We start from the raw sequence: 23,621 nt of genomic DNA, 5'->3' as shown, positions 1-23,621 counted from the left end.
AGGCTAGGCTCTAGCCCAGCGCCTTCCACGAGTGGCCCGGCGCGGAGCCCCTAAAGGGGCACCCTTATAGGTGCAACCAGGCAACAATCGGTCAGTATTGTTGTTACGAATCCTTTTGCCTTCCGTGGTTAAGTGGGTAAGAGGATTAGGGCTCACGCCCCTGATAGCTGCGGGGCTGGTTGCCCCCGAAGCCCCTCTAGGGCCAGTCTGTCATATAAAGAGGTAATATTTTTATATTACTAGTCTTAGTTATAATCTTAAAGGTTTCCTTTTTTTTTTACTTATTTAAATTTACTTTACTTAATAGCTTCCTAAAGCTATTAAAGTAAATAATTCTTTATTACTTAACTATCTTTTAATACTAATAAAAGATTATTATAATAATAATATAATTATAACTAAGCTATTTTATTTATTTAAAGTATATTTATTAATATTATAAAAAGCTATAATAAATATAATCTTTTTTATATAGGTTATAAAGTATTTTAACTTTAATAATTATATCTTCTTAGGGTTTTAAAAAGATAGCTATATTCTAGCCTTTTATATATCTTACCTACTTCTTTTCTTTTCTATAAAGGCTTTATCTATCTTTCTTAATAACTAGCTTTTTAATAAAAATAATTAAATTAGGTTTAAATATAAATATACTTTTAGTATTTTATTATAAAGTATCTTTAATATTTTCTTTTAGGTTAAGGTTATTTATATTAATAAATAATAGCTTTTTTAAGGTAAGTTAGAATTTATTATTTTTTAAAGTAGCTACTTTATTAGTATAATTAATTTCCTTTTTTAAAAATAGAATTAACTTAGGATTTAGTAATTCTTAGGCTAATTTATATATTACTTTATATTTAACTAATAAAATATTATTATTTATTATAATTTTTAATATTTCTTTTTAAAGGCTTTTAAGAGTTATTAACTTTATACTTTAAGCTATATTAAGTTTTAATACTTTTATTATAAGGCTTTTTAATACTTTTATTATAATATTATTTAGCTTTCTTTTACTTAAATATAATAGTATAGTTATTTTTAAATAGAGCCTTAGCTTATCCTCTTTATTTTAGAATAGTTCTTAATAAAGGCTATCTACCTTAATAATAAGAAGTATATTAGTACTTTTTATTAGTAGCTAATAAAATAGCTTTTTATTAAAATATATATTCTTTATAGTAATAATATACTTTAGTTAAAGAATCTATATTTTATAAATATTAATTATAATATAACTAACTAAATATTTAATATAGCCTTTAAGGTTAATCTTAAAGTCTCTTTTATTAGACCTTTACTCTTTTTCTTTTAATAATATATATATATAATATTTATAGGCTTATAAAGCTCCCTACTTAGGCTAAGTATTTAATATAAATATAGGTTTATATATATATACTTAGGAATTCTTTTATAGCTATTTAATAAGTACTTTATATAATATCTTCTAGTTATACCTTTATAATAAATTAATATATATTAATATTATAGTAGTTATATAACTTTTAGGCTATAGGTTTTTTAGAAGGTTAATATTATATAATATCTTAATAAAGTATATAGTTATCTCTTATCTTATATACTTAATATTATTATTTAGCTTTTTTATATATAATAATAATATCTTTAAGGTAATTCCTTTTTTTTATATTTAAAGCTAATACTTAGTATAGGTAAAATTATATTAAATTATTAAAGGCTTATTATCTTACTATATTATATATATATCTAGTCTATATTAGGTTTTTACCTATATATAAAAGGCTTAAATAGTATAAAATAAGGGTTTTTATACTTTTAAAAGTAATAGCTAATAATAGATATACCTTATATATTTATCTTTAATAGTAAATAACTAGAATTTACTATTATAACTTATAAGATAGTCTTAAAGATTTTAATTAATTTTATTAAATAGTCTTTATATAAGGTTATAACTAGGTTATTATAAAATAACTTAGCCTATATAGATTAATATATAGTTTTTATAGTTAATATATTTAATTCTAATAATCTTTATATTTAATATACTTTTATTAATTATACTTAAAGCTTATAGCCTTAAATACCTTAAATAAAAATACTATAGGTATTTATTAGCTTATAATATTAGTAGTAGTTAAGTAAAGTATTTATAGCTTTATCCCTTTTTTTACTTTAATAGTATTATAACTATATTATCTTTTAAGTATATTAGTAATTATTAAAAAAGAATATATTTAAAGAATATAAGGTTATTAAAGTATATTAACTATTAAACTACTTTACTTTTTACTATATTTTTTCTATATAAAGTATAATTAAAGCTATATAGCTATAAACTAATAAAATAAATTAGTACTTTTAATATAATATTAACTAGTATTTTTAATATTATATATATATTACTTAATATTAAGGTTTTAGATTTACCTTTAATATTTAATATATTTATTATTATATAGGTTTTAATACTATTTAACTAAAGGATTTATTTACTAGTATTTATAGAAAATCTATTATTTAAGATTTAAATTAATTCTAAATTAAGAAGTATTATATTATTAATAATATATATACTATTATAGTTATTAAAGAGTATAGATTTATATAAATAGTATTTACTTAGGTTTATAAGAGTTATATTAATAATATAAATTAGTTTTTTAAGAAAGCTATACTTATTTTTATAATCTTTTAAGAGTTTAGGCCTAAATAATATATATATAAATTTATTATTCTTTCTTTTACTATTAGTAAAACTCTTATTACCTTTATACTATATATACTTTACTTTTATATATATATTATATTTAGTACTAAAGTAGCTTTTTATATTTAAAATCTACTAGGTAATTTAGAGGCCTAGCTATATATACTTTCTTATTACTTATTATAATAAATTAAAGTATATAGTATTCTTTAGGCTTTTACTAATACCTCTTTTTAATATTATAAAGATATATAAAGTCCTTAGCCTTATCCTTTTTATACTTTTTATTATTATAAGGTATACTATATATAAAAACTAATTTTAAGGGTTATAGTTTATTATTTATATAAAAGAAGGTTTTATATTCTAATAAGGTTATTTTTAATTCTTTACTTTAAATAATATAAACCTTATTTTTATATAACTATAATAAAGCCTATTCTAAATATAGCTTTATTTTAATAGCTTTAAGGAAATTATTAATTAATTATTAATTAATAGTATATTAAGTATATTTATATAATTATATATTACTTCCTAATTCTTAAGCTATTTTTTAATATTAATATTCTCTTAATATATATTTTATAGTATACTTTTATATATAGTCTACTTTAACCTCTATATATACTATATTTAAAATAATAATTAACTTAAGCTTTTTAATTAATTAGTAAATAATATACCCTTTTAGGTATTCTTTTTTAAGCTTATTATATACTTTAATTATTAAATAAAGATTAATAAATAATATAATAAGTTTATAAACCTTATTTAACTTAATTTTACTTTCTTTATATATTTATAAGGTAATCTTATATTTTTATTACTTTTAATTAAATAAGGCTTTAAATATATTAAGTATTTTAAAGTTTACTTTAATAGATTTTTTAAGTTTTATAATTTTATAAAATTCTACCTTATATATTTTAATCTTTATAAGTATATTAAAAAGGTTTAATATATCTTTAATATTATCCTTTTTTATAAAATTAATAATTATTTATATACTTATTATAAAAGATTAAAAAACTTAAATCTAATTAAATTAACTTTTTAAGTTATATTATTTAAGTCTAAATAAGATTATAGTCTTAATATAAAATAATATAATAAAATAATAAAATAATAAAATATTATATAATAATAATAATAATAATAATAATAATAAATAAAATAATAATAAAAAAAAGAAATCTATATAATATAAATATTATAAAAAGTTTTAAATTATAATAAATACCTTATATAATTAGAATCTTTTAAGCTTATAATTATAAAATATTAATATAATTATATAAAATAATAATATAGTTAATATAACTTATAAAAAAATAATAAAAAGTAAAAATAATAAAGAAAATTAGCCTTATATTAGATAAAGCTATAAAGAATAATTAGTTAATTTATATATCCTATTTCCTAGCCTTAGGCTATATAATTTAAGTTATAAGATAATACTATATCTTAGGATACTTAAGGTTATTATTTATCTACGCTTATTATCGGTATGGATAAGATAAGCTCTCTTATCGAGGCAGTGCTCTATGCGATAGGATATGTTGTTTGCTGGGGTGGTGGGGGCGTTGACATGTCACATGTGAATTGGTCTCGTGTGTAAGAGAATCTCCAACGGCCACGAGCTGGAGTGGTACTACAACATACCACCATAATTGAACTCTCCGAACATAAACACCGGTGTTGGCACACTTATCACTTATCATCATCTGGCATCTACAGAGTTATCCCCTGCGCGAGGTAGTAGCCAGATCCTAGTTTCATGTCCCCCTGCTTGTTTCCACACATCTCTATAAGGGTCTAGTAATTTGTACTCCGTACGCCTTATTATATAGCCGAACGCTTATCTGCGGCATAAGAAACCTTGCTTCAACCAGCAAGAATCGACAGTTTGACACTCTCATCCGATAATAACGGCTGTGGCTAGTGGACGGCGGCTGCATGCGCCACGGGCCACACCTGTGAGGCTGTGTCCTTGGAAACAACCCCCTGCTGAGGCTGGTGAAACAGAGGTGGCCAGGCAAACATAGGGATTCTTGTCTGGGAATGGGTACAAACTTCTTGCAGCTACTCGCACCTGCTGCAAAGTCACTCCATCACAAAGGTCGGCTGCCCTGACTGACAGCTAGCGCGCGCCACTTGACCTATTTGGCCTTGGCGTCCCGGGAGCTTCACTTGCCGTTGCCTCTCCATGATGGACGCATATTGTTGTGCTTGCTGCGCCCTCGGCCTTCATCAACTAACTGTCCATTTCTCACGATATCCCGCATATTTGTATCACACAATCTCTCGGGCACCATGGCCGATGCCAAGACTGAATCGGCCGCTATTTCCCCCGCGGCCGTTGGAGCTCCCGTTTCCGACACAACGGCCCCGCCACCGCCGCCGGCTGACACCCCTCCAAAGGCGACACCCCCGACGAGCATCGACATCGACAAGAACAAGCCGAGCGATTTTGACGGGCAACTTGCGACAACCGATGAGATACCCTCGGATGCTACTCTTGCCAAGGTTGCCGAGTATGTCCTGCTCGACAAACACGGCAAGTCGCACACCTTCCAGAGTCTCTACAACAGCCCCAACGGTGCCCGACGAGTGTTGGTAGTCTTTGTCCGCCACTTTTTTTGCGGTGTATGTATTGTCCCGAATACCTTTGCCGCTTTACCGAGCGCTCGGATCTGACTGATCTAGAACTGCCAAGAGTACATTCGCGCTCTCGCCGAGTCGGTATCCAGAGAAGCTCTCCTCGGACTTCCCGTCACCACATCCATCGTCATCATCGGCTGTGGTGACCCGCAGCTCATCGAAATGTACATCGAGGCAACTCAGTGCCCATTTCCCTTGTATACCGACCCAAAGAGTATCCTCTTTGAAGCCCTCGGCATGGTCAAGACGCTCGCGCTCGGCGACAAGCCCGCCTATATGAAGATGGGGTTCCTGAAGGGCGTCTTTACCGGCATGAGTCAGGCGTTGAAGCAGCTGCCCCGCGGCCTCACCCTCAAGTCGGGCGACCAACGTCAGGTCGGCGGCGAGTTTCTCTTTGAGCCGCTCGACCTGGTCACGCCGCTGACGACGCCCATGGACGGTTACAACGGCCCCGCCATCATGGAGGCCTTCGACCCGCGCCCCAGCCACGGTGACAGCGGGAGCCAGCTCGAGGTCAAGAAGATTACGTGGTGCCACCGCATGCGAAGCACCCGCGACCACGCCGAGATTCCGGAAATCATGGAGCTCCTCGGCCTGGACGGCCACGGCCAACCGATCAAGGACACGGCGCTGTGGGAAAAGACGATCAACACTAGAAAGGGTACTGGAATATCCATGGCGAGCAGAATGAACGAATTGACTGCTGCGCAAAACGCAGAAGCAGACAAGGCATAGTTTGGTGCCGCATACCGCATGTCATATGAAATAAGCGTATCGCAACCATCTGGTCGCTTGCTTCTACTCGTCTTTTGATGTTAATAGCCAATGATTCCCCATCTATCTATTGCTGCTGGAAGCGACTCAAGCTGCTGTAGTCCAGCTGTCGTCTTCAGTGCTATATATAATTTCTTGAACTGGCATTCTATTGTCGACAATCTCTTTGCCATTGACAAGATCATTTTCGTCTGCGCGCTTGTAGCCATCTTCGAGGTTTGCCACAATACCTGCTCTGACATGGCGAGGTGCAAGTCTCTCCCTCGCCCGGTTGAAGTCGACCTCGACAAACCAGAGCTCGTCAAAGAGTGCGGCAGCGTCGCGCCACACATTGGCATTGAGGGCCACGTAGTTGCCCTCTACGACAAGGATGCGCTGTGTAGGCGTGATTACAATGTCATCCTCCTTCGGGTCTTTGACGGCGTGGTCAAACGATGGCACCTTGATGTCTGTGTCTAGTGGCATATTCCGCAGCTTTATAACCAACTCTAGAAACTTGGGAGCGTCGAAAGTAAAGGATGCTCCGCGGCGGGCGTGATGGAAAGCAGCGTCTGCCTGTGCTGATAGGTAGCTTCTCGGGTAATGGAAGCCGTCCATCGGAAGGAAAGCCGCCGGCGAGGGAGTGCCGGGATTCTGCTTCGCTGCTTTATCATTAAGACTGGAGGTGATGACTTTTGAGAATGTAGTTTTTCCTAGACAATGTTAGCTACGCAACCAAAGCGATGCAGTGTTACATACCCGAGCCGGGAATGCCAGCAATACCGATTACTGAAGAAGGTTAGAGCTATACTGAAACTCAAGGCCCAAAACTTACAAAGGCGCTTGTCCGCGGGTGTTCCCTGGTATTTTCGCCACACTTTATCGGCGAGCCTCTGCACTTGCTCTTCCATTTTGAACGTTGAAGTGATGGTAGGCTGGTAGTTGCTGGAAATAAGATGGATAGGCATAGGAGCTGCCCCGCGGACTCGAGCCCCACGTACTGGTACTGGGTTGCACTGAAAATAGCACAGAAATAGCCCAACAATCAAGCAATTGGAATATGAATGTTTGCCATAGGATGTTTACATCAATTTGTTTGCTCAATTTATTCACCCGCCCTTGACATCTACAGCGGTGCACACCCCACACGTCATGTCGGTAGCATCGGCGCCAGGCGGGGTAAACTTTTGGCGGTGGCTCGATACGGGAACCAATTTTTCTTCCTCACGCCAGAAGCACCGACATCACACGACCCCGGAAAGATGGCCGCGCAAGCAGAGGAGGCGCTCAAAGCGCTCAAAGGTATGGCGGTAATTTCATATATTTACTGCAGGAAGAACAGCTAGGCTGACCGGGGATCTGGACAGTGGCGGATGACAACAGCAACGGCAAGCCCGCCGCCCACGACGACGAGGACGGCGACGACTCTGACGAGGAGCCCGCCAACGGCGCCGACGCAGGCACTAGCGCCGCCAAAAAGAAGAAGAAGAGAAAGCCCAGAAAGAAGAAGAAGACCCCCACGAGCCAGACGGAGCCGCCGATGGTGAAGCTGAGCCTGCTGTTCCCCAACGCGAGCTACCCCAAGGGCGAGGAGGTGGAATACACGGACGACAACCGCTACCGGACAACGGACGAGGAGAAACGGCATCTTGACAATATTAATAGCGACTTTCTGACCGACTACCGCGAGGCGGCCGAGATCCACCGCCAAGTCCGACAGTACGCGCAAAAGTCCATCAAGCCGGGCCAGACGCTGACCGAGATCGCCGAGGGTATCGAGACGAGCGTGCGCGCGCTGACGGGCCATGACGGGCTCGCCGAGGGCGACCCGATGGTGGCGGGCATGGGCTTCCCCTGCGGACTGAGCCTGAACCACTGCGCGGCGCACTACACGCCTAACGCGGGCAACAAAATGGTACTGCAGGCAGCCGACGTGATGAAGGTGGACTTTGGCGTCCACGTCAACGGCCGAATCGTAGACTCAGCCTTTACCATGTCCTTTGAACCGCAGTACGACCCGCTGCTGGCGGCAGTGAAAGCGGCGACCAACGCCGGCATCCGCGAGGCGGGCATTGACGCTCGCGTGGGCGAGATTGGCGCCGTGATCCAGGAGACAATGGAGAGCTACGAGGTGGAGATTGGCGGCACGACGTACCCGGTCAAGAGCATCCGCAACCTAACAGGCCACAACATCCTGCCATACAGCATCCACGGCACCAAGTCAGTGCCAATTGTCAAGAGCAACGACAAGACCAAGATGGAAGAGGGCGACGTCTTTGCGATTGAGACGTTTGGCAGCACGGGCAATGGCCACGTACGAGACGACGGCGAGGTCTCGCACTACGCCAAGAATGCCGACAGCGGCCACGTCGATCTACGTCTGAGCTCGGCCAAGACGCTGCTGAATGCGATTAACAAGAGTTTCGGCACGTTGCCGTTTTGCAGGCGCTATCTGGACCGCATGGGGCACGACAAGTATCTTCTGGGGGTGAGTGCTGCGCAATTTGACAGCTGCATGGTGGTCTGAGAGAGAGCTAACAGCGTGCTTAGTTGAACCACTTGGTCGGAGCCGGTGTTATCGAGGCGTACCCGCCGCTGGTTGATAAAAAGGGCTCGTACACGGCCCAATTTGAGCATGTAAGTATCAAAGCGCACCTGGGGATCATCTTTTGGCCACTGGCAACTTGCTAACTGCAATACAGACTATTCTGATTAGACCGACGGTGAAGGAGGTCATTAGCCGTGGCGAGGACTACTAGCATCGCAAAGCGGCTATGGGCGGCGAATTTCAAGATTCAAAAGAAGGAAAAAAAAAACATGATTTAATCTTTAGGCTTGATGATTATAAGATGAGCTTAAAAAATCCACCACTTTGCAAGCTGGATGCGCTTGTATGCTGTCGCGTCAGCTATTCTGTTGGCTAAGTCTCAACGAGCCGGCGAAGGGCATGCATGCTTGTGACTTGGCAGTTGGTGCCGTACATATAAAGACTGAATCGAATTCATCTATATGATATGACATTGGCGGTTCGCGCGGACACGACATGTATGAAACCTGTTGGTGAAGGATGGATGTGTGGTGGATGAGATACGTCATGGTCGATAGAAATGACATCAAATCAAAAGGCCCAACCGCAGGGCTCCAAGTTCTGGACTACGTCGTCTCGTTCAACCAATGATACAGCGGCATGACCGCTGGGGGGGTTGCATTGCATGCGCTGTACGCTGTCCGTTGCGCCGATGGCTGCAGCCACGCCTGCGGTTTTTCAGATGGCGCAAAGCGGCTGCTCTCGGTCCTGGCTCGGCTTCCTCATGGTAATGGGTATTAATGCCGGACTTGGCCTCTCGCCGGCGGCATACTTTGCCTGCCCAAGAACCGAAACCTGTGCGTGGGTCGACTGGGCAAGTTTTTTACATTTAGTTATTATTACGTTGATCGCATTTGTTCACATTGTTCTGGATTTGCATGACTGTATTCCTGGCGGCAAAACGCGGACAGGCTACATCCCACTGTATTAGCTCCGACGTAGGGGCACCAGAGTAATACAGTGTCAGAGGTGCCATAAGCGGCTCACTCATCTGCATTACTCCGGTGCAATTGATGCACTCGCTGTTTGCGCCCAGGATCAGGACAAGCAAAAGGAGGGCGGCTCTTTGTTTGTTTTCTAGCGTCGATTTCCATCTTGGTCAAGCTTCCCCGTGGGAAAAAAAAACAAGAATGAAAAAGATCGCCGAACCGTCCTATTTGCGGACATTCCGGGGGCGTTCTCGCCTAGGAACGCAGAAACTTGGATGGCTCCGGGTCATTCTCGAGCTGTGTGAGACGCTACGCTGTTATCGGGCATACCCTGAGTGAAACAACCAATAGGAACTTCTCAATAGCCATCTTTCAGTGGATCCACCCGTGGCCAATTTTTCCTTCTCCAGGCGTCGCCGACCGCGTGCAGCCACTAAGAAGCCTGCTCGGGCCGCTGGAAAGGCCTAACTAGAGCCACTGGGGGCGGCACATGCAGGAAGCAACCAAAAAAACCAGGATCCTTTTGCGCCACATGAAAAACGCCGCTCCCCTGAAAAACCCGCATCCGAAGTCTTTTTCTCCCTGAACTGGTTTTAAAAGTAACTACCTCCTCCCCGGGCCACACACTTTTCCCCGTCATTCCCCAAACCACAAACCACCACCATCGACGACTTAATAGACCTTGCTTATAATCTTTAATCTTTTCTTTTTGCCTTGTTTGCGATACAAAGGAAGATAAAAAAAAGCAACACGACGATATTTCTGTTACGACGACGACATCTGACCGAGCCAGTGTGATTCACCAAACGCACGCGATCTAGAAAAACCAAGTGCCGACACGAGCAGGATAAAAAGGGCGACATTGTCTGTTCCTGAGGCAGACAAAATTTTCCCTTGACGACTTTTTTCTTTGTTTTGCAACAAACCCTCGACAGCCGAGTTCATCGCCTCCTTTCCGACGCATCACACGTCGCCACACACACATTCCTGCAAGATGAAGGTCTTTTCCAACGCCGTCACCTTCAACTACTCGTGGGACGAGGTCTCCTCGGCCAACTGGCAAAAATACGGGCCGTGGAACAACAAGTCGGAGCACGTCATCGCCGTCGACACGCTCTTGCGACGCGTCGACCCGGCCACGGGCATCCTCCGCACGGAGCGCCTCATCGCCTGCCGCCAGTCGGCCCCGGACTGGCTCAAGTCGCTCATGGGCGCCAAGATGGACGAGAGCTTCGTCTACGAGGCCAGCTACGTCGACCCGGCCACCAAGACGGTCACCATGGTCAGCCAGAACCTGACGTGGAGCAACCTGGTCAGCGTCCAGGAGGAGGTCGTCTACCGCCCGCTCGGCGACCACCAGACGCAGTTTACGCAGACGGCCAACATCACCGCTCTCTGTGGCGGCTGGCAGCGCATCAAGAACTCCATCGAGGACACGCTGGTCAACAGGTTCAAGGAGAATGCCGCCAAGGGCCGCGAGGGCTTTGAGCGTGTCTTGGAGATGAGCCGCATCGTGTTTGCCGAGGAGCGCGAAAAGGCCCTGCGTGAGAAGATTGCTCTGTGCGACAAGCTCGCTATGTGAAGACGCAAAAGTTCTTTATTCTTTGCGCTGAACAAGCTAATCTCGTCGCGGGTCTCTGCCATAACAAATTCGACCGATCGAGCCGCTCGACACCAAAGGGACCTCTACACAACACCCACTGCATATCCGAGTGGAGATTTCTCGCCCAACAAACTCAACCCTCTCTTTTCGTCCGTCCTTCTCAGCACGACTCCCAACTTTTGATTATTCGATTCATAGCTTGGCGCAAAGGCGGGAGTTTTTTTTCTCTAAAATTTCTCCATTTTCGACCGCATATACATTTCTGGCATGGCGTTTGTTGGCTTCATTCTCTTTATAATAGATGGATGGAAAAAAAGTTTTCATCTTGGTTGATAGCACTCCTCTGGTATATCTAGAGTCGGAGAGCTTTTTTTTATACGGCAGTCTGCACTGACAACAGGCTGCTTTGGGGTGCGGGATGGCGAGGGAACCTGAAATGGCTCTACCAGGCCTTGTACAGATAGATACTGGATGCAATCCAACTCTTATGACCCAATTACTTGCCTTGTGCGTGTGAATCTTGCTCTGCATTATAGATGAGACTTGTATGCCCGGATGCCAACACAACTAGCTGTAGCACCATTGTGCAGTTGAGGTTCAAAATGTGATTTCTACTCGTACAAGAAAACATCCATGGAGAACGCTTGAAGATGGTTTCGCGTACAATTCTCTTGACAGTCGAGCTTTTCTCAGCCCCGATCATCTCTGGTCAGCCCGCAAGGCCATCCATCCATCATTCATCCGTCGGCGGTTTTCTGCCGCGCACAGTATAACTAGTTCGCCGTCAGCCTCGTCCAATCCAGGGTTCGCCCGCCTCCCACGAGGCGCGCCGCAACGCCCAGCAACACTTACAATGGCCAGTACGCGTGCATGTCCCTGCTCCGTATATCCTTGCGCAGCTGGCTCAGATACACGGTAATCTCCGCCTCGGACTGCCCCAGCGCCTTTTGAAACAGCCGCATCACCATGCCCTCGAGGTTGTCCAGCAGGTTCCTCTGCTCCCAGCCGCCGAGCAGCCGCAGCCGCGCGTCGGCGGCCCACGGCCCGCACGGCAGCTTCAGCACCTCCTCGGTGACGGCGTCGAAGCCGGCGTCCTGGAACTGCTGCCGCCACCGCGTGGGGTCGTCGACGGGCGTGCCGTACTTGATGCACGAGTCCCGCAGCATCGACGAAAATTGCTGCAGCGCGCTGCCGTTGGGCACGCTGCCGTCGTCGCAGTGCAAAACGCCGGTGACGCAGTGGAACTCGGCCCAGCCGCCGGGCTTGAGATGTCTGGGCGGGGAGAAACAAAAGAGGTAAACAATGTTAGCATGTGATCAAGAGCGTGAGGGAGGGGGCGGCGACGGACTTGTAGCTTTGCTCGATGAGACGGGGGAAATCCCGGATGGAGAGGATGAGATCGCGAGCGAAGATGAAATCGGCGGTGCCTTCTTGCCACGTCCATTCTTCTTCAATGTCGTCGATTTCAAAGGTGCAGTTGGGAGGCACGCTGGAGCATCAGTCAGCTCGAGTCGTTGCCAGTTCGGGTCTTTGTACGAACAAATTCGGCTGTGTCGCTGCTTTGTCGACACCGACCACCTAATTGTCGCTCAGCAATTTTGCATCATCTGTAGAATCGCGTCTACACTCACCAAGGCGCTCGGAAACATGTCGGCCACGTCGATGCACCATGTACCTGTTTCCCTCCCGTGTAAGTCACGCCTGCGGGTTCAGCGAGGACGGCAAGATTGTACCTGTTCCGCACCCCAGATCCAAAATGCGCTGAGGATTGTACTCTTCATCAATGGGGGACAGAAAGTGCCTCTTGTCTAGCAGAGCAAAGTACTTGATGTGGCAGATGTCTAGACGCTCTAGCTCCTGCGTGTCCATCGGAAACCCATATTCTACCACATGTGTTAGCGCCTGATTCTCTCTATTTTTGCTTTTGCTTCTGCGCTGGACGATACGTACCTTTTTTGCCATATACGGCATACGTCCGTCTGCCCTCCCCGAGCTCTCCGAGTAAAATGTCCGTGTCGATTGACGTCAACGAAGACGCCGAGGAGCCGAGATCGCTTGCCTAGAGCAAGTTTAGACACTTCATCTTGGTTTCTTGTAGACGTATGTGAAGCCATACCTCGCTCTGCGCGTCAAACGAGTCTGGGGAGGAGTCCTACCAAGCTTGTAAGCGCCGAACGGCTGGTATGGGAAGTTGGGATCACCTCACCTCGTTGACTGCAATAACAACACCTGGTAGACTAGCCATGGCAAAGAGGCCACAACTGATAACTGGAGTGCTTGATAGATCCGTTAGTACAGATGAAAACTGCTCAGAAATATGGGAGATGGCGCCTTTTCTTTCTTCTTCCATTAGTTCGTGACCAGGACCCCTGCTTGCCAATGGCGAGCTAAAGCAACTACCCCTCTCTAGGCACTCTCCGAGCCCTCTCGCCGTTACACGTCAGTTGTCCGTATTAGAGATGAAAGTGACTGATCATTTCATATTCCTGGGCAGGCTTGTAAAGTAATTAATAGGCGGTGAGCGTTGCTCTCTCGCTGGTGTATATGACGCGGAGACAGCGGCTGCTACAGCGATTCTGAGGTTTGACAAGGCCTGCAATACCAATACGTATGAAAGGAGCAAAAAAATTGTTTCAGGTGAGACAAAAACCTTATTTGCACGACACGAACTACCCATGGACACCCTAGCCACAGCCAAGGCTCTCGCGGAGGCCAGGGCCGTCGTCGCCGGGCTCGAGGCCTACGACGGCTCCGTTGCGGCGCACCAGGCTCTCCTCAGCCGGGCCTCTGCGGTACGCGCCGCCATGGAAGCACCGTACGACACGGCGACGCGCTGGCTCGAGAACATGAGCGCCGGAGCCGCCATGAACCTCGTCGTGCGCACCGGGGCTTTTGAAAAGTTCCCTGCGCTCGGGACCGGGGGCAGCATCTCGGCCGCGGACCTGGCCTCGGCCTGCGGCGTGGACACGAGCGTCATGACGCGCGCCGTGCGCGTGCTCGTCGCCAACGGCCTCTTTGCGGAGACGGGCGCCGACACGTACGCGCACAACGCCGGCTCGGCGGCGTTTGCCCCGGGGGCCGGGCTGGGCGGGTTCGTCGGCGTCTGCGTCGACATCATGCAGGCGTGGGCCGGGCTGCCGCGGTACTGCAGCACGCACGCGCCCGAGGCGCTGTACGACCCGAAGCGGACGCCGTTGCGTGCGCGGCCGGCATGGAGGGCCGCACGTACTACGAGGTGCTCGAGACGGACCCGGCGCGGCGCGCCCTCTGGGACGGCACGCTGCAGGCCATGGCGAGCAACTTCCCGGTCCTGGGCATGTTTCCGTTTCGCGAGCGCTTGCGGGCGCAGGATGGCGGCGGCGGCGGACGGCATCGTGCGGACATTGTCGACGTCGGCGGCGGGCGCGGCCAGGCGCTGCTCGCGATCCAAGGGGACGGCGAGGGCGTGTTCAGCGGCCGTCTTGTGCTGCAGGATCTGCCGACGGTCATTGACACGCTGAAGCCCGAGGACATTCCCGGGATCGAGCCCATGGCCTATGACATCTTCACCCCGCAGCCTGTACAGGGTGAGCCGCAGCCCCAGCCCTTAACCCCCCCCCCCACGTAACCAGGTCTCGGAACTAACCAGATATTATGCTGGCGGCGGGCGCGCAGGTGCACGCGTCTATCTCATGCGCCGTCTCCTGCACGACTTTTACGACCCCGAGGCCGTCCAGATCCTGCGGAACACGGCCGCGGCCATGGCGCCCGACTCGCGCCTCGTCATCTGCGACATGCTGGTCCCAGACCGCGTGCAAGTGCACGGGCCGATGACGCTGTACTGGCTCGACTTTTCGCTCCTCACTATTGGCGGCAAGGAGCGCTCCCGGTCCGAGTTTGAGGATGTGTGCGCCCAGGCCGGGCTCGAGATTGTCGACATCTACCCGTCCGCGGGCGATAACACGGTCATGCTGGAGACGAGGCTCAAGAGCCGATAGCTGCTGCCGGACTCTATTCTTTTCTGAACGAGAAAGTCGCGAGACTAGCGGATGCGCCGTGACAGGAGGTGTTGGTTTTGGGGGGTTGTGAAGTAGGATAGGAGTTGGTACTGCGAGTTGCGATGTCCTCTAGTTATCTTGTTCACTGTCAAGAAAAAAAGTACGACTTGCAAATTTTCAGTCGCCCACCCACTGCAGTTGCTTAATACATGGTCGCTGTATTCTGCACGGTTCCGTCCGAGGCGCAATCAACGCTGGAGCTAGGGCCATGGGGAGTGGCAGCGCCGCGACGGCCTCGATTATGTACTAAGACAACAGCTTTCTGAGCAAAGACCACAGCTGCAGCATTACGGGTGCTACTGCAGGTGTAACATGTAAATTTGTACAGCTCTGCAGTAACCGCCCGATTTGGACTAATGCCGACGGTAGGGTGTCAGCGGAGCATCGCAACACGACAATCACTATCAAGACTTCTACCAACCGGCAGACTATAAAGGCCGCTACTGCAGACTTGTGGGATTTCTGCTTATAAAAGAGCTTCGGCAAAATTTCCGCAATCGTGTGGTAAATTCGGAAGCGGAAGCTTACCCCAGGATTCCGGGGTTGGCTGTGCGATAAACAGCGCCCCATGGTTTGCCAGCCAATGAACTCGTTTCCAAACAACTCCAGGCTTGGCGGAGCACACACGACGTCAGCCACATTTGGCTAAACTATAATTTGTAGTGTGAGACAGTTGAGACAGTGCTATAGTGTGGGGTTTGGCTGGGCTTTATAGTGTACTTGCCGACCTGGCTATCTATACACACTTGCCGTAGTGCCCGAGCTGCTGAGCAGCACCTCGTCTCTACATTATCATCAAACTACATCTGTCGCGCACTCCCCTTTCCCTCTACCATTCTCCAATGCTTTGAACACACTTGAAAATCCATCATCTTGACCATGTCCTCGCAGGATTTTGCTGTCAACAAGTCCGAGAAGCACCAGCCTGATCGCATAGCCGCCAGCATGAGCGATCACTCTATCGAGGCCGACGGCCTCGCTCAAAAAACCGTCACCAGGACGGATGAGAACCGCCTGCACGAGATGGGCCACGAGCAGCAGCTGGCCCGACGATTTTCCATGCCCGCCCTCGTCGCACTGTGCCTGTCCTTGATGGCCACCTGGGAAGCCTTGTCGAGCTACATTGCCCCCGTGCTTGTTTCCGGAGGAGCGCCGTGCCTCTTCTACAACTAGTCAGTCCTTCTGCTATAGGTCTTGGTCTTATGTGCTGACAATGGTGTAGCATATTGGCCTTTGTGGGCTCCATATGTATCGTCTGCTCCCTGGCAGAAATCGCGTCCATCTATCCGACCGCCGGAGGTAAGCCCAGACAAATCATGACCCCTTTCAGAAATCGAGGCAAAAGAAAAACTAACTGGAATGGAATGACAGGTCAGTATCATTGGGTCGCTGCTCTATGTCCCTCTGGTCATCGACGCATCTCCTCGTGGATGACGGGTTGGATCTCCGTCGGTGGGCAGACGGTCTTGACGACGTCGGCTGCCTTTGCGGGAGGACTTGGCTGCCAGGCCCTCATCACGCTGAACCACTCTTGGTATAATCCGAAGCCGTGGCACGGTGTCATGTTTTTCTGGGCCATTGTGGCGTACTCGACCGTCGTCAACGCCTGGTTGATCAAACTGATGCCTGGCCATAATCTTGCCGCTGGTATGTTGGATCCCTTGATCCGCCGGTTGCCCCTCGTCGAGCTGCAATGTCTGACACTTTTTGACAACAGGCGTTATCCATATTCTTGGGTTTCTCGCCATCATCATTACTCTTCTCGTGACGGCAGAAAAACACACGGCGGAGTACGTCTTTACGGAATTCACCAACAGCAGTGGCTGGAACAATGGCGTCTCGTGGCTCATCGGCCTGCAGAGTGCAGTATATCCCCTCCTCGGGTAAGTCTCATTCCAAGCCGACATTCCCAACTACCGAGCACTGACTCTATACCGCAGATACGACGCTGCGTGTCACTTGGCTGAGGAGCTTCCCCATGCCAGTCGCAACGTCCCCCTCGCCATGGTGGGCAGTGTTGTCATCAACGGCCTCATGGGTCTCGCGTACACCATCATCCTATTGTTCTGCTCCGGTACTCTCTCCGACTTGCTCAGCACCCCCACCGGATTCCCCTTTATGCAAATCTACCTCGACGCGACCAAGTCTCAGGTGGGAGCCACGCTCATGTCCCTGCCTGTCATCTTCATCGCCATCGCCGCGAGCGTGGCCGGCACCGCGTCCACCTCGCGTACTCTGTGGGCTTTTGCGCGTGACAGGGCGACGCCGTTTGACCGCCACATCAGCGCCGTCAGCTCCAGGATGGAGGTGCCCGTCTTGGCCATTTTCATTGTGTCCATCATGCAGGCCCTGCTCGGCCTCATCTATCTCGGCAACTCGACGGCCTTGAATGCTGTTCTTTCCATGTCTATTATCGGCATGTACATTACCTACGGACTGCCCATCTTCTTTATGCTCTCGGCACGCAGCAAGATTGCCAAGGGTTCCTTTGGTCCGTTCCGTATGCATCCCGTGGTTGGCCCCGTCATCAACATTGTCAGCCTGATCTTCATCACCGTCGTCATCATTTTCAGCTGTTTTCCCACGAGCCTTCCCGTCACCGCGCGGAACATGCAATACTCGACGGTCGTGTTGGCCGGTTGGATCGTGATTGGAATAGTGTACTACTTTTGGAGGGGCAAGAACAAGTTCCAGGTTCCTGCCACGTTTTCTGTCACTTCAGGACTCGCTCCTGCGCCGGAAAAAGGAGCGGCTGCACAGTGATGCAATTTTCCGAGTTGAAAGCGTAACTAGTATGCTTTCGATGTTGATGTACTCGCATTATTCTGAAACATGTACTATACAACTGATATCAAGGGTGCGCGTTGATTGCACTGTGACTCGTGACACTGTGACTCGTGCTGCACGGCAAGGGGAGGCGCCGGGGCAAGAAGTGTGGCCCAGCTGCAGCGGAACTCCTTGAATGCCAGAAGAAGGGCATCACGACCTGCCAGGTGAAGAGCATCCCGAAATACGACGACCTAGCCACTTTACACCTGCCGAGACTTGTTACCACCAGGCAAAGTCGCTAGAAATTTTAATTGATTTCTCCTACTTTTTGCCATGAATGAGCAATTCGTCATTCGCGTACTGTGCAACGTCGATAACTCGTCGGTGCATGAAGTGGCTGCTCCCTGCAAGGTTGGTTGCCCATTGACCCGAAAAAATGATGTGCTTTGGAGATCGGCCCGAGCCAGCTTCATCGGCAAGATGCCCCGCCTATTAAGTCGATTTCTCAACATTCTCGCCCAAGAGTTGTTCGGATGGAGAGACGAATACTAGTAGAGAGGTAAATGTACTCCGTCTGCGCTCCGGCGAGTGCTCCGGAGGCACCTAGCCTTTCTTGACTCCAGCCAACGATGACCGGTAAATATGAGCCGGGCACGGAGCTTCATCGGGTCTTTCAGCGCCTCTGTGCCAAGGCCTCAAGGCCATACCTAATACCTAAAGCGCCCGCAAAGCCCCCCGAGACGCCGGCTTCGAAATAATTGGGACACAGTGGCAATGCAGCAAGCTTGGATCGAGAGACAAAGTGTGACAATGGAGGTCATTCTAGAAGAATGTTGGTAGGCCAAGTAAATAGTTACATGCCGGTATTTCAAGGAATATATCTCGCCCTGAGCATTGAATCGTTTTCATAGTTCTTATAGTTTTCTAGGGTCTTTTTCCCTTGTGCCTACAAATTACGACCTCATGATGCTAGCATTTTGGCGGTTGCTGGTTGGCTACGATGGCGCGCCAAGGCTAACTAGGATAGACCAGGATCTGCACCAGATGTAATACCAGGGTGGAGGCCTTGCCTCCGAGAGGCGGCTCGCAAGGCGAAGTTGACACAGGACAAAGAGGCTGAGCCCCTGAAGTTGCGTGGGCTGGAAAGTAGGGGGTCAGGACTCAGGGGTCACAGGATCACAGAATATGCAACAGAACAAAGTCGCCAGGCAACGAACTGGCGGCAACTGGAGAGATGACGACGTCATCGGGTAGATTGCGAGAGCTGGTCGAGCAGTTGAGCGTCAAGAAGAAGCGCCAACGGACAGACGAAGAGACAGGGCGCGAGTCAAAGAGATCAGACAACAGGTTACAACCCGCGGAGCAAGACGCAACGCGGCCTTTGTTCAAAATGTGAAACGAGAGGCATGGAAGGAAGACTCATGGCCGGGAACCCCAAACCCCTTGGAAAGGGGGCCATGATGTAAAGAGTGGGCTGTTTGTCTATTTGGCGCTGTTGACTGGCAGAATTATCTCCACCTGCAGATGCACCAGCGGGACTAAGAATAGCAACGGGCGGTGCAAAAAAGGCAGACGGACAAAGTGAGGCAGGAAAGAAAGGCAGCACGAGAGAGAAGGGCAACTAACTAGGTAGTTGGTGAACTACCTATGTAAATACGGGGGATGAAGGAACTAACTAATTTGTACATATGAGGGGCTGGTGATGATGGCTGGCAAAACGGCGCGACCTGCTGACGCCTCGGCCTCGAGCGAGACTCCATCTAAAATCCCCTGCCCGTAACCACAGCACACATACCAGTCTCAGCCTTGGCAACACAGAATCCTTGATTCATTCATCAGCCTTTTGCTTTATTCTTTTCATCTTATTTCAGGGCCACCCCGATAGTTATCCTCTGAAACCCACTAGCAATATCACGTGAGGCTGGAACAACAGCTCCCTTCCTACCTAAGGAAAAACCCCCACCTCCAACTCTGCCTCTCGACAAACAAACACGCCTTCTCTTGACCAGCGCAACACCCACGATCCAATGGATCCTCGTCGCGCGCAGAATCTGCGCCGGACGCCGTCGCCGAGTCATCCTCTGCATCAGGGCTACCAACTCGACGACCAGCCTTATGGCCACCAGCAATACGACATGGCCACTCCTGGCGCCCATCCTCAGCGCTTTGGCACGCCCTCTGACCAGCTCAATATTCATGCCGCCGTAAGTCGTTCCCGCGGACATGCATGCCTGCCCGTCCCGCGACACCCAGTGCTCACCTCTCCCCCGCCGTCAGCAATCCGTCGACACCCTCGGCCACTACGACCAGAGCCATGCCGGTAGCCACGTCGGCCAGCCGCCGCACCGCGGCGAATACAGCGTAAACCCCGAGGCGCATCACGACCAGTACTACAACTCGCCGTACGAGCCCGGTCTCCACGACGGCGGCTACGACCAGGGCCGTAGCGGCGGCTATGACCAGGCCGGATACAGCCACCAGGGCTACGAGCAGAATGACTACTCCGACACTGGCCACCCCGCGCTGCAGCAGCAAGACCAGCGCCTCTTGCAAGACGACCCGGCCCAGCAGCAACATCCGACGCAGCCCTCTCTTGCTGGCGGCCCCGCCATCAAGCGATGGAAAACCGTCAAGCAGGTTCTCCTCTACCGCGGCAACCTCGTCCTCGACTGCCCCGTCCCGCCCATCATGCTCCAGCAGAACCCCCACGGCGAGCGCGACGAATTCACCCACATGCGCTACACGGCCGCCACCTGCGACCCCTCGGACTTTTACAATGAAAACTTTACCCTCCGCCAGAAGCTCTTTAGTAAGCCCCGTCACACGGAGCTCTTCATCGTCGTCACCATGTACAACGAGGACGACGTCCTCTTTGCCCGTACCATGATTGGCGTCTTCAAGAATATCGAGTTCATGTGCAACCGCCCCAACAGCAAGACCTGGGGCAAGGACGCCTGGAAAAAGATTGTCGTCTGTGTCGTCTCCGACGGCCGCGCCAAGATCAACGAGCGCACCAAGGCCGTCCTGTCCGGTCTCGGTGTCTACCAGGAGGGTATTGCCAAACAGCAGGTCAACGGCAAAGACGTCACGGCGCACATTTACGAGTACACCACGCAAACCCACATCACACTCAAAAACGACGTCGTCGGCCTCGTCCACCGCCGCCAGCCCGTGCAGATGCTCTTTTGCCTCAAGGAGAAGAACCAAAAAAAGATCAACTCGCACCGCTGGTTCTTCCAGGCCTTTGGCCGCGTGCTCGATCCCAACATTTGCGTCCTGATTGACGCCGGTACGCGCCCCGGCCACAACTCCATCTACCACCTCTGGAAGGCCTTTGACCTCGAGCCCATGTGCGGCGGCGCCTGCGGCGAGATCAAGGCCATGCTGGGGCGTGGCGGCAAGAACCTGCTCAACCCTCTGGTGGCTACGCAAAACTTTGAGTACAAAATGAGCAACATTCTAGACAAGCCGCTCGAGTCCGCCTTTGGCTTCATCTCGGTCCTGCCCGGCGCCTTTTCCGCCTACCGCTACGTTGCCCTACAAAACGACAAGAACGGCCAAGGTCCCCTCGAAAAGTACTTTTTGGGCGAGACGCTCCACGGCGGTAGCAGCGCCGGCCTATTCGAGTCCAACATGTACCTGGCCGAGGATCGCATTCTCTGCTTTGAGCTCGTCACAAAGCGCAACTGCCACTGGATCCTGCAGTATGTCAAGTCGGCGACGGGCGAGACCGACGTACCTGATACCGTCACCGAGCTGGTCTTGCAGCGTCGTCGCTGGCTCAACGGCTCCTTTTTCGCTGCCATTTATGCCATTGCTCACTTTTACGAATTCTTCCGCTCCGACCACTCCATTCTTCGCAAGATGGCATTTTTTGTCGAGTTTGTCTTCAACACCATTAACATGATCTTTGCATGGTTTGCCATTGGCAATTTCTTCTTGGTTTTTCGAATTCTCACGTCTAGTCTAAGTGCCAAAGACTTGCTTGGCAGGACCGGTCAGATTCTCAGTATTGTCTTGACCTGGTTGTACGGCGTGTCGCTCATGACTTGCTTCGTCTTGTCCATGGGCAATCGTCCAGCTGGCTCCGGAAGGTTATACGCCATGATGGTCTGGTTCTGGGCCGTCTTGATGATGTAAGTTGCATCACTAATCAACAGACTCTAGTTTTTGCTAACCAAGAACAAAACAGCTACCTCATGTTTGCCGCCATCTTCATCTCCGTCAACGCCATCATTACCGACCTGAACAAGCACAACTTTTCCATCGACCAGCTCTTTACAAATCCAGTATTTGCCACGCTCATCGTCTCCGTCATGTCGACCTTTGGTATCTGGCTCGTGGCCTCGATCATCATGTTTGACCCGTGGCACATGTTCACCTCGTTCATCCAGTACATGCTGCTGACACCGACCTACACCAACGTGCTGAACGTCTACGCCTTTTGCAACACGCACGACGTCTCGTGGGGCACCAAGGGCGACGACAAGGTGGAGAAGCTGCCGTCGGTCAACACAAAGGACGGCGCTGGCAAGACGGACCTGCCCGACGAGGGCGACCTCAACGCCCAGTACCAGCGCGAGTTGCAGGTGTTTGCGACCAAGTTCAAGGAGGTCAAGAAACCCCCCACGGCTGTCCAGCTGCAGGAACAGCAGATGGACTACTACCGCGGCGTGCGCACCGGTGTCGTCCTCGTCTGGATGCTGACCAACTTTGCCGTCGTGGCCGTTGTGCTGAGTTCCGCCGGCCTCGAGGACGTGACGCCAGAAACGACGCAGCAGGAGCAGCGCACGAAACGTACCACTATATACATGGCCGTTGTGCTGTGGAGTGTCGCAGTTCTGAGTGCATTCAAGTTTGTCGGCGCCATGTGGTTCCTCATTGTGAGAATGTTCCGCGGTGTTTAGCGTTGATTAAGCTTCAGCCATGTCATTTACTGTACTTTTTTTTCTTTTTTTTTGTTGCGTCATGAGATGATATTCTAGACGGGGATTGTAACTAGTCTGGTACTGGTCGACTGCGCGTTTCTTTCTTCTTTCTCCCGCCCCTTCATTCACACACCTTGTTTTCTTCTTTCTGGATTATACCCCCCCGTCATACGACTTTTGTTCTCCTCTTCATCAATCGACAAGTTGGGACAATGGGATTTTCAAGCCAGACGGTATCCTGCCGTTGACGATTTCCAGTTGGCCTTTTGGCTGCGACGAGCCACGATTGGCACGCGGGCTGCAAAAAGGTGGCAGCTGTCCAACTTTTACTCCTTCATGTTTGTTACTTTTTATGTTCTTCGCTCACCCACGTAACTAGTCTGCTATTTTACTTTGTTTTACAACTTTCATTGCCCTTGCTTTTTTTTTTTTCTGATTTCACACATGTCATGAACAAAATGCAGTCAGCGGGGAAGCTGGCGTTGGAGACGGAGGATTGGATCTTGTCGCGTTGTCGAATACAGGCTCGATGAATTGGGAAGCTGTTCTACTCTTAATATCAAGAGATTGAATACAAATCGCTACCACAATGTCGGTGAATGCAGCTCCGAATACGCCATCCATGTTTGTGTCTTTTATACGTCTCGGCCTAC

At 48.1% G+C, this 23,621-nt stretch overlaps 8 protein-coding genes across 8 annotated transcripts; 6 read left to right on the top strand and 2 right to left on the bottom strand.

Annotated features, from left to right (window-relative positions):
• Positions 1-5,014: 5,014 nt before the first annotated feature.
• On the top strand, positions 5,015-6,097 carry CCM_08518 (fmHP; the record flags this gene model as incomplete). The annotated part of the gene is made up of 2 exons (XM_006673656.1): positions 5,015-5,347; positions 5,408-6,097. 2 exons carry the CDS (start codon positions 5,015-5,017, stop codon positions 6,095-6,097), a joined length of 1,023 nt encoding a protein of 340 aa, XP_006673719.1.
• Positions 6,098-6,223: 126 nt separating this feature from the next.
• Positions 6,224-7,026, bottom strand: CCM_08517 (kinase-related protein; the record flags this gene model as incomplete). The annotated part of the gene is made up of 3 exons (XM_006673655.1): positions 6,224-6,828; positions 6,875-6,904; positions 6,951-7,026. The coding sequence occupies 3 exons, from the start codon at positions 7,024-7,026 to the stop codon at positions 6,224-6,226; spliced, it is 711 nt and encodes a 236-aa protein (XP_006673718.1).
• Positions 7,027-7,377: 351 nt separating this feature from the next.
• On the top strand, positions 7,378-8,874 carry CCM_08516 (methionine aminopeptidase, type II, putative; the record flags this gene model as incomplete). The annotated part of the gene is made up of 4 exons (XM_006673654.1): positions 7,378-7,417; positions 7,483-8,603; positions 8,666-8,752; positions 8,818-8,874. 4 exons carry the CDS (start codon positions 7,378-7,380, stop codon positions 8,872-8,874), a joined length of 1,305 nt encoding a protein of 434 aa, XP_006673717.1.
• A 1,751-nt stretch (positions 8,875-10,625) lies between these two features.
• On the top strand, positions 10,626-11,213 carry CCM_08515 (protein MSF1; the record flags this gene model as incomplete). Its single annotated transcript, XM_006673653.1, has 1 exon — positions 10,626-11,213. The coding sequence occupies one exon, from the start codon at positions 10,626-10,628 to the stop codon at positions 11,211-11,213; it is 588 nt and encodes a 195-aa protein (XP_006673716.1).
• Positions 11,214-12,082: 869 nt separating this feature from the next.
• On the bottom strand, positions 12,083-13,479 carry CCM_08514 (SAM domain methyltransferase, putative; the record flags this gene model as incomplete). Its single annotated transcript, XM_006673652.1, has 8 exons — positions 12,083-12,506; positions 12,583-12,723; positions 12,775-12,812; positions 12,866-12,909; positions 12,968-13,117; positions 13,185-13,293; positions 13,351-13,386; positions 13,441-13,479. The coding sequence occupies 8 exons, from the start codon at positions 13,477-13,479 to the stop codon at positions 12,083-12,085; spliced, it is 981 nt and encodes a 326-aa protein (XP_006673715.1).
• Positions 13,480-13,909: 430 nt separating this feature from the next.
• CCM_08513 (O-methyltransferase, putative) lies at positions 13,910-15,211 on the top strand (the record flags this gene model as incomplete). Its single annotated transcript, XM_006673651.1, has 3 exons — positions 13,910-14,384; positions 14,420-14,800; positions 14,889-15,211. The coding sequence occupies 3 exons, from the start codon at positions 13,910-13,912 to the stop codon at positions 15,209-15,211; spliced, it is 1,179 nt and encodes a 392-aa protein (XP_006673714.1).
• A 939-nt stretch (positions 15,212-16,150) lies between these two features.
• On the top strand, positions 16,151-18,034 carry CCM_08512 (amino acid/polyamine transporter I; the record flags this gene model as incomplete). Its single annotated transcript, XM_006673650.1, has 5 exons — positions 16,151-16,443; positions 16,494-16,570; positions 16,643-16,918; positions 16,989-17,154; positions 17,212-18,034. 5 exons carry the CDS (start codon positions 16,151-16,153, stop codon positions 18,032-18,034), a joined length of 1,635 nt encoding a protein of 544 aa, XP_006673713.1.
• Positions 18,035-20,067: 2,033 nt separating this feature from the next.
• Positions 20,068-23,343, top strand: CCM_08511 (chitin synthase 2; the record flags this gene model as incomplete). The annotated part of the gene is made up of 4 exons (XM_006673649.1): positions 20,068-20,244; positions 20,294-22,176; positions 22,233-22,923; positions 23,227-23,343. 4 exons carry the CDS (start codon positions 20,068-20,070, stop codon positions 23,341-23,343), a joined length of 2,868 nt encoding a protein of 955 aa, XP_006673712.1.
• Between the last annotated feature and the right edge of the window lie 278 nt (positions 23,344-23,621).

The sequence above is a fragment of the Cordyceps militaris genome (genome assembly GCF_000225605.1).
Source record: "Cordyceps militaris CM01 unplaced genomic scaffold CCM_S00007, whole genome shotgun sequence".
NCBI classification, from domain to species: Eukaryota; Fungi; Ascomycota; class Sordariomycetes; order Hypocreales; family Cordycipitaceae; genus Cordyceps; species Cordyceps militaris.
The sequence above is the reverse complement of the archived record's forward strand: the minus strand, read 5'-3'. Positions and strand labels throughout refer to the sequence as shown.